A 13,496-nucleotide genomic window follows, 5' to 3' on the forward strand; every position below is an offset into this window, starting at 1 on the left:
CAGGGGCCTGGCCTGGCTTCTGCTGGTACCATTGAGCATAATAGCTTCCTAAGCTGTCTCCCTGGCAGGTGATCCTGGCCGTCTGTCCCAAGGACACAGACACCGCAGGTGGCTGAGTCAGCGCAGAAGAGGCCACAGAACCTGCAAGAGAGGAAAGGAGAGTGAGGGTGAGGAAGAGGGCCTCATCCCTGCAGCCTCATGCCCCCTGCGGCAGCTCCTGTGCTGAGCTGAAGTTCTGGACCAGGCTGAGCTCTGGTCACTTTTCGGGCTGAGCCTGGGGGCAGCACCTGTGCAGAGAGTGAGGAGGGGGAGCAGGAGACGGGTCCAGGCCATTGTGGGGACGCCCCGAGCTCTGCCTCTGAGCTCACAGCTGGGGTGGGGCCTTTGGGCCTCTCTTATGCTCAGAAGGGGTGTCTTCATGCAAATCTCCTTCCTGCCACCTTTGGCCTTGTGACCGGCTCCCTGCTGAGCAGAGAACAGCTGGAATCCAAGGAGGAGTTAAACTGGAACCCGAGTTCCAGGCCTGAGCCCAGGTCCCCAGAACTCTCTTGGTGCTGAGTGAGAAAGGCTGCCCCTGCCCCAGCATGTGCACACACCTCTCAGTCCGCTCCTGGGCTCCCCTCTGGGCCTTGGGGACACACAGGCGTCCTCTCTGGGGATGAGGTTATTGTGTGGTGGGCTGGACAGTGCTGGAAGCTGGCACTGTGGGGACCACGGTCATGCTGCTGCGAGAGCCCAGAATTCCAGCAGCAGACACAGTGACACCGGTCAGGTACATCTGGCAGGGTTTTTATTATATTTCTTTAAAGTTTCTTAATTTTTATTTTTCGAAGTATAGTGGATTTACAATGTTGTTTTAGTTTTAGGTGCACAGCAAAGTGATTCAAATCAACATATACATTCTTTTTCATTTTATGCTTAAAAATAAAAGGAAAAATGTCTTCCTTATCTAGACCTAGGCCAGAATTCTTGGACTTGACAATACATGCATGATTTGTGAAAGGAAGAAGATAAATTGAAATACATTAAAATGAAAAGCATATGTTCTATAAAAGTCCTTTTTATGGAGTTGAAAAATCCAGTAAAGTGGGAGAAAATACTTTCCACTCACATATTCATCAAAAAACTTGTATATACATTAAAAAATGTGTCAAAACTAATCAATAAACAAAACAACTAAAATCCAAGTGGAATTTGGGAAATGATGTGAACAGACATTTTTTCGGGAATGTACAGATGTCAGGTGAGCACATGGGAAGATGGTCCCCGTGAGTCATTAGGGGAATGTCAATCACACCCTAAAGAGTTGCCGCTACACACCAGTCAGAATGGAGCAGATGGGCTAAAGTAAAAAACAGTGGCAAAACCAATGCTGGTTGTGCAGCAGAGGGACTGGTAGGACTATAAAGTGGTACAGCCACCCTAGAAAACAGCTTTGCAGCTACTATGAAACTAAACATGCAATTACTGTACAATCTAGGAATTGTACCCTTGGGATTTTATTTCAGAGAAATGAAGACTAATGCTCCCATAAACACCTACACACAAGTGTTCCCCGCTCCTGTCTTAGTCAGCTCAGGCAGCCATGGAAAAATACCACCCACATGTTGCTTAAACACCACAAATTTATTTTCCAAGGTTCTGGAGGTCAGAAGTCCATGATCAAGATGCCCTAATATTGTTTTTAGTGCAAGCTCTCTCCCGGCTCCCTGAAGGTGCTTTCTGGCTCTGTCCTTAGATGGTCTGTCTCAGTGGCTCACTCGGGGTTGGGGGTGTGTTTCTGGTCTCTTCTTATAAGGTCACTAATCCTATGTCCACAGGTGCGGACCAACCTGGGAGGAGATACCGTCCTCCACCCTGTTCATCAGTCACTTTCACAGACAGGTTGACAGTTCTCACCCAGACCCTGACCCTATTATGACCTTGACCAGAGAGATGCCCTCAAATGGGTGTCCATCTCTCTCTGATCGAGTCCATAAGGGCAGATCCCTCCCTGGTGGGTCGCCATCTAAGCACAGCATGGTATGGTCTCATCGTCTTCCCTTTTCCATCCTTGTCCTCACATCGTGCCGTCTGTCCCTCTGTGCGTCCGTCACAGGCTCCTGCTGTCTTCACTTCTTAGCAGCACAGGCCCCGGGGCGTGTGGATGTGGTGGGACCCGCATGGCGGTGGGTTTACTCACTGCCATCCTCCTGGCTCCCTTTCCTACAGTGTAAGGGGGACAGGACACTCCCCACTAGTGGGACCTGCAGGAGGCCTTGTTTGGGACAAAGTCACAGCAAACCCTTGGAGAGAACAACCCTTTCCGGGATGGGGTGACAGGAGAGGGCCCTGTGTCCCCTGTGAGTCCCGGCAGAGTCGGGGACAGAGGTCACTGCAGGACGGAGCTCTGATGTCCTGTCCAGTCCTGCCCCCGGCCCCCTGTCCATCCCTCTCCGGGAGACCAACCGCCTCCTCCCCTCCTGCCCCCGTGGAGTCCTCCAGGCCACGGGCAGCTCCTGGACTTTGCCTCTCAGGCCTCAGTCACTGGGGGTCCGACTGGGGTAAGGGGACCATATTCTCCAGCTCAGCATCCCCGTTCCCCATCCCTGCTGCTGTCCCAGTGGATGTGGTGCTGGCCGGTCCCTACAACGTCCTGTGGGTGAATGGGGAGCCATTCTTGGCACCAAAGCTGAGACCCTTCCCCAGCAGGAGAAGCCCGGCCGAGCTCCAAGTCTGTACTGCCACAGACACCCTTACCGCCTCATGACTCCCTAAGGACCCAGCTCTGCACCCACCATGGGGTCAAGGTTCCCATCCTCCCTCCCCAGATGCCCAGTGCTTCCTGCTGAGCCCTCAGTCCTGGCCAGGGGCCTGCTCTGCACCCGGGGCACCCAAGTCAGGACACTTGGTACCATGACCTGCATGTCGCCTCTGGACGCCAAGATCCATGTTCCTTCCCTGAGAGACTTGGAGTAGGGCCTGGGGGCTACTGGGGACAGGGTCATCTCAGCTCAGCCCTTTCCCAGTGTCCTGTTCTGCCCTGGGCTGGGCTGGTCTCTCCCAGCACTGCCCACACAGACCTGTGAGGAGGACCCAGAATCCCACCTCATCAAAACCACCTAAATTTTAATGTGTGTCTGCCTCTCCCTGGGGGTGACTCGGGGAGAGGTTGGGGGTGAGGGGTTTGCAAGGGGAAGACTCAAAGGTCAGGACTCCGGGGACAGACAGGGAGCAGCTCACCCTGGTGCGTGGGACGGAGGGCAAGGGAGGGAGGTTTTGGCCTCACTTCCCCTAGGTCTGTGTCACTGTGGCATCCAACTTGGCCGTCAGTGTTATAGCTGACACCACAGATATACTCAGTCTCGTCCTCAGACTGGATGTTGGCGATGGTCAGGTAGCGGTCAGCCCCAGAGCTGGAGCCTGAGAAGCGGTCGGGGATCCCATCCCCCTTGGTGACGCTTCCGTCACTGGTCAGCTTCATCAGATACCTAGGGGCCTGCCCTACTCTCTGTTGATACCACTCAATGTAGTACGTGCTGTGCTCACTGCTCAGGGTGCAGGTGAGCTTGGCCGAGCCTCCCAGGGAAGAAGATGCAGACGGGGTCTGGGTCAGCACAGGCACAGCACAGAGACCTGCAGACAGAAATGCAAGGGTTGGCTGACGGCACTGACACTGGGCAGGTGACCCTCAGGACTGTGCTGGAGGGAGGGGCTGGGAGGCCCCCGCGTCCCTGGGCCACTCTGACCTGTGTTGAACAGGAGGGGCAGGAGGTAGAAGGGCACCCAGGTCATGGTGGGAGGTCCTTCTGCGAGCTCTGCACTGAGGCTGCCCAGCTGGACTGGCCTCTCCAGGTCTCTGTCTTATCCTCTCCCCTTGCAGCTCGCAAAGGGAGGAGCAGTGAATGCAAATCTACTCCTCCCTCCCCATCCTGTGTCTCAGCTCCTGGCTGAGCCCTGAGCCCAGAGGCCTCACGCTGGGGACTCCCTGGGGACAGAAGAAGGGCCACGTGTGAGTTTCAGAGAGACATTTACTCTCCTCAAGAGAGGTATCTTCAAGGAAGCGTCAGTCATGCTCTTTTCACTTGGGCCCTCCCCAGGGGACATGGACTTATGAGGGTCCCAGCCAGGACCACAGTGCCCCTTGGTGCCCCCAGGATGGACGTCTTCCTACACATGTAGCTACTTTAATAGAATGACAACTTTTGAGCCCCCAGCATATGCCAGACCCTTGGTGAGTTTCCTGCAGCACCTCACCGGGCACCAAATAATCCCACAGCGCCCTCTGCTGAAGGCACAACCTCTCCCCAGTCTCAGGAGGAGGAGTAACCATTGGGAGGGTAAATGATTTTCCCAGATTCCCCCAGACAGGGATGCATGGGTCAAGATTCCATCCAAGGGACTGACTTCAGAGCCTGACGTTTCAGCCCCCTCCCCCCTCCCCCCTCAAAACCCCCCATAGTTTCCTCCATCCCGACTCCAGGCCCTCTGAGCCCCTCCTGTCACCACCCTCTGTTCTGTATTCAGGTGATCCATATCCAATGTCACTAAAATATTCCTTATGGTCCACCTTTCCATCTAGATCTATTCACAAAATATAACTTTATGACTTGTGGGGTTTATGGAAATGATCTCCCTACTGAAAGGGATGATGTGACACTATTTACTTAAAAATGTACAGACTATTGTCATTCATTTCACAGACTGTAATAAAAATGTGTTTAACGATTCAGAACCACCTTTAAAATTGTAGTTGTATTTACTATCTTGCCTTTGGGAAAGAAGTCACATGGATACATGTATTAAATCTCCTCATTTTGAGGTACCCTCAGTATCCCTGGTCTTGGTGGAAAATGGCTCAGCAGTTCCTCTCCAGCAAAGACTCTGGGCTTGGGACCCTCCGTCACCTCTTGGTGTGGTGAGTATGTACTACAGGCACGGTTACCCCAAGGAGACCTCATCCATCTCACCTGCTCTGTCCAACATGGTGGCCACAAGCCAAGGAGGCTTCTGAACATGCAATGTGGGTGGTCGCAGTGAGATGTGCTGTAGATCTGAAATACCCAGCACATTTCAAAGATTTAGGAGAGTGTAGTGTAGAATGTATCAATATTCTAATATTTAATTCATATTGAAATGATATTTTCAAGTAATTTAGTTACGCAAAACCTATTATGGAAACTAACTGCATCGGTTTCTCCTAATTTTTAAAAAGCGTTTACTGGATAATTGAAAATTACATATGTGGTTCAAATAGTGTAGGTAATGGATAGGGCAGCACTGCAAAGTCACAATGTCAGTCACTTGTGTCTGAAATAGGAGAGAGAACTACCTAGCACATTCAGGAAAGGCCACGTCTTAGCTTTGGAAGCACCATGAGAGGCCACAGGAAGGTGGGGAAGTCCAGGAACTCGGGTGGAGGGACCTCTTTGTTGCCGGGTCTGCCCCGTTCCAGTTCTGATTTGAAACAAGTTGCTCTGTCCTTCGTACCTCAGCTTCCGCATCTGTAAGATGGAATATAATGGGGATGCTTGTTCATTGATTATTTGTGATTAAACACGTTAATAAGTAGGAAGAATGTGGATGGGTCTTGATATGTATTAAGCACACATGAATATTTACTCCTCTTCCATCTGTGAATATCCTTAAGCCTTACCCATACACTTAATAGAAAGCAGAGACGGTGGAATCGTGGTTGTAGGAATGGGATGGATGGGAAAAGTCTTGGGTTTGGGATTTGCCACTGACAAAATTTTCTGGCCACACCAAAATACACAAACATATTGTAGGACCTCTAACAATTGCCTGTTGAAGTCCTAACCACCAGTGCCCAAGAGTGGGACCTTATTTGGAAATAGGGCCCATTCAGATGTAATTACTTAAGGTGAGTTCATACTGGATTGAGGGGCCCCTAAACCCATTCAGTGTGCCCACCAGGTCTCAGGAGCTCTGTTCCAGGTCACCATGGACACCCTCAGCCCCTCCTGCTGGCCTCCTTAGTCTTTCTAAGGCCACTTGGGTCTGGAGCTTAACTGTCCTAAACTCATCAAACTGAGCTTGTGTCAGGCTCTAGACCCTGGAACGATGGGCAAAATTTGTTAAGAGGAGACTTTTTCTCAGGCCACATGGGTGGGTTTGGGGCAGGGGATGACATCTCTCATCATTTTTCTTTGGTGGGTCTGTGTTTGATTTCGACTAGTTTCTACTGCTATTTCATCAAGTTCAGTGATCTTCTTCTGCAGCATCTATGTGCTCTCAGTCTCATCCAGTTTATTTTAATCTCAGATGTGTAGTTTTCATTTGCAGAAATGCAATGTGGATCATGTTTTTACACCCTGTGTCTCCGTTTAACATGTTCAATCTTTCCTCAAGCTCAGGAACAAATGGACTATAACTATAGAAGTTGCTTTTGTGTCCTTGTCTATCAAATACATCATCTGGGCCATTCAGGGCAAGTTCGGATTAACTGATTTTTGTACTTATTCTGACTCTTAGTTTTCTGATTCCTTACAGGAAATGTTTGATATTCAGGTATTGTGAATCTTTCCTTGCTGGGTATGGGATATTTTGTTTCTCCCTATGTTCTTTCTTTCTTATTGTTTTTAGTTTCAACAAAGGTACTTGGTCACAGTTAAATCCTTTCTGTACTTGCTTTTACACTTTCTTACATGGCACCAGGGGACACGACCTTGGGGGGACTGTCTCTACAACGACAGCCCTCCCCAGGGAGGGCACAGCTGGGAGCTGCCAGGGGCTCCAACATGGGTGTGAGGCAGATGAGCCCAGAGGAGGGACGTGGCGGCCCCCACTCTGTCCACTCTGCTGCTTTGCCTCGTTTGGAGTCCCAGGTTGTCACGGGATCCTGGAGGTTCCAGAGCTCTGACGAGCTGGGTGGTTCTGGGCATCCATCCAAGAGATTTGGGCTGATGAGTGGCCAGTCAGCACCATGTGGACATCCAGGGTCCACTAGCACTGGGTCTCTGCCCTCGCTGTCTGTCCTTCATTCAGGCCTTATTTCCTCAAGTCAACACCACAGCCCAGACGCTGAGCCAGCCTGGTCCTGCCAGTGCATAATCACTCCTGAGGCCCCTGTGCAGAGCCTGCCTGGAGGGCTGGGAGGAGGGGCAGCCTAGGCGTCTCAGAACTTGAGGGACAAGGTCAGACCTGTCACTGTTTTTCCACAGTCTTCCTGGGGCTGGAGGAGAGTGTGAGCCAGACACAGAGGGGGTTTGTGTCTCACTTCCCTGTCTGCCTGTGTCACTGTGAACATAATCACTGCTGTCAGCTGACCCACAGTAATAGTCAGCCTCGTCCTCAGCCTGGGCCCTGCTGATGGTCAGGGTGGCAATTTTGCCTGAGCTGGAACCAGAGAATCGGTCTGGGATCCCTGAGGGCCGCTTGCTGTCCTCATAAATGACCAGCACAGGGGCCTGGCCTGGCTTCTGCTGGTGCCAATATGTATATTTTTTGTCCAGTAGGTCTCCAGAGCAGGTGATCTTGGACGTCTGTCCCAAGGCCACGGACACTAATGGCGGCTGGGTCAGCTCATAGGAGGCCACGGAGCCTGTAAGAGAGGATGGGAGAGGGGTTGAGAATGAAGGATCCATTCGCAGGGAGGGGTCCCACTCTGAGGTTGTGCCTGGGCTGAACTCTGGGTTTGAGGCAGGCCCAGCCCAGGGTTCTGGGGGGCCTGAGCCTGTGGGCAGGGCCGGAAGGCAGCACCTGTGCAGAGGATGAAGAGGGGGAACAGGAGAGGGGTCCAGGCCATGGTGTGGACGCCCTGAGCTCTGCCTCCGAGACACCACAGCAGCTCTGGGTTCTACTCATATCCTTTTATTCCCTCTCAGAGCTTTGAGGGGGGCAGTGAGGGTTTGGGTTTATGCAAATTTACACCCCCCTGGGGCTCCTTACTGAGATGGGAGTCACCCAAACCATCAGCCCAGGTGACTGTCACCCAGCTTCCTCCACGGCTTCGCATGTCCAAAAACTCAGACTTGGCCTCCAAGGTCTGAGGTCACAGTCACCCTCCTTATGTCTGACCACATGACCGCTGTTGGAAACCATCCAGTGGTCTCTCCTGGGCTGGCCCAGTGGGGCTGTCAGCCTGGCAGCATCCTGGCCGTGGCCACTGTGCCCCTTTCACTGGGTGTCCTGGGGTTCACTGTGAATGAGACCCTTTAATATGGTTACTATGTCCTGAGCGGATGGCACAGTCAGTCCCAACTTCCTGCCGAGCACTGAACCTTGGACACCGGTGGACCCTGAGGGCTGGTTCCCTCTGGGGCTCCACTTGGGCAGCCCCACCCTCTGTCCTGATGCTCTTGGCTGTGCTCTGCTTCCCCCTGCTGTGGAGTAGAATCAGACCGGGGCTCCTCTCCCTCAGGTCACCCCAAAAACCACCTGAGAGAGTGTGGACCAGGGAGTCCAGCCCTGACTCTGAGCAGCTGTGACCCCTGCCCTGCCCGGCCCAGCACGGAGAGGTCACCTACACAGTGCAATTGTTATTCCTGTAACCATGTCTCAGGGTAGAAATGCCCTTCCTGTCCCTTTGGTTTTGTTAGTAGAGTAGAGTGTACAGGATGAACTGTAGCTGCAAAGTGTCAAGTTCCATAGCAACGTGTGTAATCCCCTCAGGACCCAAGGTTCCTTGTATTTGGGAACCAAGGTTGATACTATCTCCTCCCCAGGAGGTCAGTTGAGTGATGATGTTCCTGGCACTTGAGGTCATTTAAGCCCTTACATCATCATCATCATCATCATCATTATCACCACCATCATCATCATCATCATTATCACCGCCATCATCATCATCATCTTCATCACCATCATCATTACCATCATCACCATCATCTCCATCATCAACATCATGATTTCCACCATCTCTTCTCCTTTTTTTATTTTTTTATGTCACCTCACACCTCTCAGAGTTTGTGGTGCTAGCATTTCTACCTTAGCATAGTCTGCCTTTTTAAGGAAACTGGGGATCTCCTGCTATTCCACTGGGATTCTATCCAGAAATCATACAGATGGCTGAACCCCTCTCCTCGGATTCCTGCAGGGTGACGACAGGAAACTCTAGGACCTCATAACTCACTGATTCCCCCTTTAGTTAACAATACACTTTGGTGGCCTTTTTATAATTTAACTTGGAAAAAAACTTCTTAAGGTCAGTACATACCTCCCCATTTTATAGCAGGTTAAGCTGTGGCCCAGAGAGAGTAAATCCCCAGATTAATAGAGAAATGTGGGGTGAGCCCAGGATGGAGCCCAGGGGTCCTGGATTCAGACCCTGGCCCTTTGGGGCAGAACTTCATCAGGGAGGGAGGGGAGCATGAGGGCCAGGCTGGGAGGAGAGACGGGGTCCCCAGGATCACTGTCATCCCTACCACATCCTTTCTGTCAATAGAAGCCCCCTCAGCCTGCATGTGGGGGTGGTCAGCGGGGCTGTACCCCAGATTAAGCTGGAGAATCTGTGGGGATGCAGGGCTGCCTGGCCATTCAGGGGCCTGGCTGGGTCCGGCTGCCTCTGCTGCAGTGATGCTTCGTCCTCATTCTCCTGAGCAGGTGGGAGTGACTGGTGACTCATGGCCAATCTATTGGTTGAGAGCTGAGTCTTCAGGGGTCTGTAGGGCCTGCAGGTTTACCAAAAGTACCTTAAGACCAGCCTTTTTAAAATTAACCTATGTGTTGCCTTTATTATAGTTCTTATTTCTTAGAATGACTGTAATTACTATCTCTGATCCTTTCATGTCTGTGTGAAGAGCTCTGTTAGCATTTCTCACAATAGAGAACCACTGTCCTCCTGTGCACAGTGAACACACTCCTCTCTGTGGAACTTTTGCAAAAGATCCCATAGCCTAGAGTCATAAGGAATCTTAGCTGATAAATGCTGGATCAGAGAGAAGTGATAACCAAATGTGGGGGCGGGAACCTTGAGGATCTTATCCGGTAACAAAACTAACAGCTAAAATAAACTTCTGGGCACCTGGGAATGCGGCGGCTGTGGACTGGACCGATGAATGTGAATTCTCTGAAATACATACATACATACATATATATGGAGACAGAGAAAGGCTGTAACTGTCCAGGGCACCATGTAACCCATGTTACGACCAGGGAGAGGGTATATGGGTGATCACTACACAATTCTTCTTCTGCTTTGTTGGTCAAATGACTTCAGAATTCAAATTCCTGTACTTTATTTCAGACTGAGCAATTTAAAAAATATTGTAAAACATACATACATAAGAGTTATTACTTTAATCACCGTGATGGTTCATTTTGTGTGTCCATTTGACTCGGAAACCGAGGTCCCACTTACATTTATTTCTGCGGGTGTCCAGGGGTGTTTCTGGAGGACATGAGCATTTGAACCTGTGGGCTCAGTGAAGCAGGCGGCCCTCCCCGTGTTGGCCTGGGAGGAACAAAAGGCCAAGGAAGGTAGAGTCCCCCTCCTCCCTGACGCGGAGGCTGGGACATCGGTCTCCCACCCTGGGACTGAGAGTCATACATCAGCTTCCCTGGTTCTCAGGCCTTCGGACTGAATCTCACCCCTGGCTCTGCCGGTGTCCACTTGCAGACAGTGCTTCCTGGGACTTCTCAACCTCCAAAACCTCATGGCAAGATTCCTCATAATAAATCCACATAAAAAAATTGCACACAATAAATCTCTGTCTATTCATACCTATCCTATTTGTTTTGTGTCTGGAGAAACCTGGATAATACAATCATTTTTGAGTGAAAATCCAGTGGTACTAAAACACATTCACAACGTTGCGCACCCATCACCATGATCTATTTTTAGAGCTTTTTCATCACCCCAAACAGAAACTCTGCCCCCATCAGACAGTAATTTTGGGCACTTGGGACCTGGGGTCCAAGCTGAGGACAGTGTGTCCAGGAGGGTGTCCCCAGGAGAAGCCAGGTGGACTCAGCACTTCCTCTGCGGTTTCTGTGAAATCTCAGGAGAGGAAGGGTCCCAGGGGACAGGGCCAGGTCTCTGGCCTCTCCAGGCTGCAGGTAGCCCCGCAGGACATGGGGCGCCTCATCCAGGAGAGCAGGGGACCCAGCCCCAGGACTCCTACAGCGGGTCCCACCAGGAGGAGACGGATCCCCACAGAGCTCCGCCGGCTCAGAGAGCGTGGGCTCTCCTGAGACACGGGATCACACTCGGGCCCTGGACCACATCATGACCCCTAAAACTTTCCTTTCCTCTCAACCCTGACAGCAGCCTTTGTAGCTCAGAGCAGACACCTTTCTCCATTTTCATCAGGATGAACCAGGGTCCCAAGAGGACAGAGTGTCCAGCCCTGGAGGAGCCGGGCCAGGACCAGAGAGGATGCCCAAGCCTCAGGCCTGCCCTCCAGCTGCTCCGAGGCGGGTGGAGTGAGCGCCCGGCCAGGCAGGGAGGTTAGGATCTCACTTCTCCATCTGCCTGTGTCACCATGAGGATTATAACTGCTGTCATATGACTGATAGTAATAGTCAGCCTCGTCCTCAGCCCGGACTCCGCTAATGGTTAGGGTGGCCATGTTCCCCGATTTGGAGGCAGATATCCAGTCAGGGATACCCGAGGGACGGTTGCCATCACCATAGATGACCGGCACAGGGGCCTGGCCCAGCTTCTGCTGGTACCGTTGAACATATTTACTTCCAATGTTGTTCCCCCCACACGTGATTCTGGCTGTCTGTCCCAGGGACACCGACACCGAGGGCAACTGAGTCAGTTCATAGGAGGACACAATGCCTGCAGGAGAGAAAAGGACAGGTGGGCTGGAGGTGAAGAACCCATGTCCAGAGACCCCCACCTGCCTGGCCTGGACTAAGCTCCAAAGATTCTCTGGGCCCCGAGGGCACCCCCTCCCGTCAGTCTCAGCCCCAGGGGCCCATGGGCCTGGTTGGTGGATGGAGCCTCTGAACAAATGAGAACGCCCCTCACTTTCTCTGGCAGGCGCAGCCCCTCGGGGCTCACACACAGCAGTGAGCACAGTGGGGAGATTTCGGCCCCTCCAGTCCCCCATCCTGCGGCAGGGCCAGGAGTCTCCTGTCCCCACGGGCAGCGCCCTGCTGAACTCAGAGTCAGGGCCAGGCCTGTCCCCGAGCCCTGGGCCAGGGGTGGGCGGACCCTGGGGGCAGCACCTGTGCAGTGAGCCAGGAGGCCGAGGAGGAGGGGCGTCCAGGCCATGGTGGAGGCACCCCGAGTCTGCTCCCCGAGGCCTAGGCTGGGCAGGGCGCCTCCCAGGCCTCTCTTATCCCCTTGCTGGAGAGAGAGCTGCCGGGGGTGCGAATCAGCCGGAGCCCAGGGGGTCTGCCTGGGGAGCTCTGTGGTTTCAGAGAAGGGCTCAGTCCCCAGGGACACAGAGAGGGAGGGGTGGCCCCTGCAGACCCCGCCTCGGCCCGGGGGATCCTCCTCCACCTGCTGTCCCATAGTCTGGGGGTGACATCTCCAGCCCAGTCTGAGTCCTGGCCTCACTCCTGGACGGGCCTGGCCACTGAGAGCTCAGAGGTGGGTCTGTATTCTCTGAACTCATTCCACGGGCAACACTAAGAGGCTTAGACTGTACAGGATTCTCCCCCCTATCACAGCTCCTGGGCCCAAGACTGAATAAAATTCACAGTTTGACAAAGCACATGGAGTGTTCCAGGCCATTGCGGTGCTGTGTCTGCCCTGGGCTGTGAGCTCCTGGGGCTGTAGTGTCCCCGTCGTGCCCCAGGGGCAGGAACAGACAAGGGGCTAAAAGAAATGTTTGCTCTGTGAGAGAATGAGAGGGGGCTTCAGGGTTTAATAACTCTGCAAGGGAATGTCAGTCCTAATCCATTTCCCTTCAGTTGCTGGGAAAATATATATGTCATAAACATCAAAATTACGGAAAGCTGATTGAGTGACTGCTGTGTGTCAGACACTGGGAAACAGGAAGTGTGGAAATTTCTGGTTCCCCCCTTCCCTGTAAGGGGTAAGCGGAGGGACAGGTGTGAGGGCAGTGGGAGAGCTTCCAGGGAGTAGGAGCAGCTGTGTCTGGAGGACAGGGGCTCCGAGCACAGGGAAGGGAGTGGCAACGTGTGGTCACAGGGAGGATGAGCATTTCTGGACAGCGGTGGCTTTTTAGCAGTATTAGGTGGGCTGGCAGTGGGTGTGGGGCAAGGAAACAGGCACCGTCTCCAAGAGCAGGACTTGGGACACACGGAGACAGAAACATGTACTTGAGAGTGAAGGTGACACTGTAGAAACGGAAGGACACTTGTCATCAGGTGTGAGGTCCTGGTTACTCCTTCCCCTGCACTGGAGCCCTGATGCCCAGGACACCACTCCTCCAGGTGGCTCTGCCAGGCTACCTCTGCTGCCCCCTGGTGGCTTCTCCACACTGGAGGCGGAGACTCAGTTCTCGGTATAGATTTCAGAGCCCACTGCTCAGGTGGTGATTTCCCTGATCCAGGGATGGTGACCCCAATCAGGATTTACTCCCTCTCCATGGCTCTGTCTGCCTCACGTCCTGGCACGAGGGGCTGAGATTACCCGT

General features: G+C 52.8%; 3 gene segments (V, D, J or C); all 3 read right to left on the minus strand.

The window, feature by feature from the left end:
* Window positions 1–29: 29 nt before the first annotated feature.
* On the minus strand, window positions 30–3,837 carry LOC113616765 (immunoglobulin lambda variable 4-3-like; the record flags this gene model as incomplete). The annotated part of the segment is given in 3 exon segments: window positions 30–141; window positions 3,223–3,615; window positions 3,729–3,837. Coding segments are annotated over 3 exon segments (551 nt in total), but the record flags the coding sequence as incomplete, so codon positions are not given.
* Window positions 3,838–4,920: 1,083 nt separating this feature from the next.
* LOC113616763 (immunoglobulin lambda variable 3-25-like) lies at window positions 4,921–7,816 on the minus strand. The segment is given in 3 exon segments: window positions 4,921–5,033; window positions 7,220–7,543; window positions 7,702–7,816. Coding segments are annotated over 3 exon segments (483 nt in total).
* A 3,403-nt stretch (window positions 7,817–11,219) lies between these two features.
* LOC113616764 (immunoglobulin lambda variable 3-9-like) lies at window positions 11,220–12,163 on the minus strand. The segment is given in 2 exon segments: window positions 11,220–11,725; window positions 12,118–12,163. Coding segments are annotated over 2 exon segments (552 nt in total).
* Window positions 12,164–13,496: the final 1,333 nt, after the last annotated feature.

The sequence above is a fragment of the Aethalodelphis obliquidens genome, unplaced genomic scaffold, assembly GCF_003676395.1.
Source record: "Aethalodelphis obliquidens isolate GAN/ISIS:26980383/991018 unplaced genomic scaffold, ASM367639v1 scaffold466, whole genome shotgun sequence".
Classification (NCBI taxonomy): domain Eukaryota; kingdom Metazoa; phylum Chordata; class Mammalia; order Artiodactyla; family Delphinidae; genus Aethalodelphis; species Aethalodelphis obliquidens.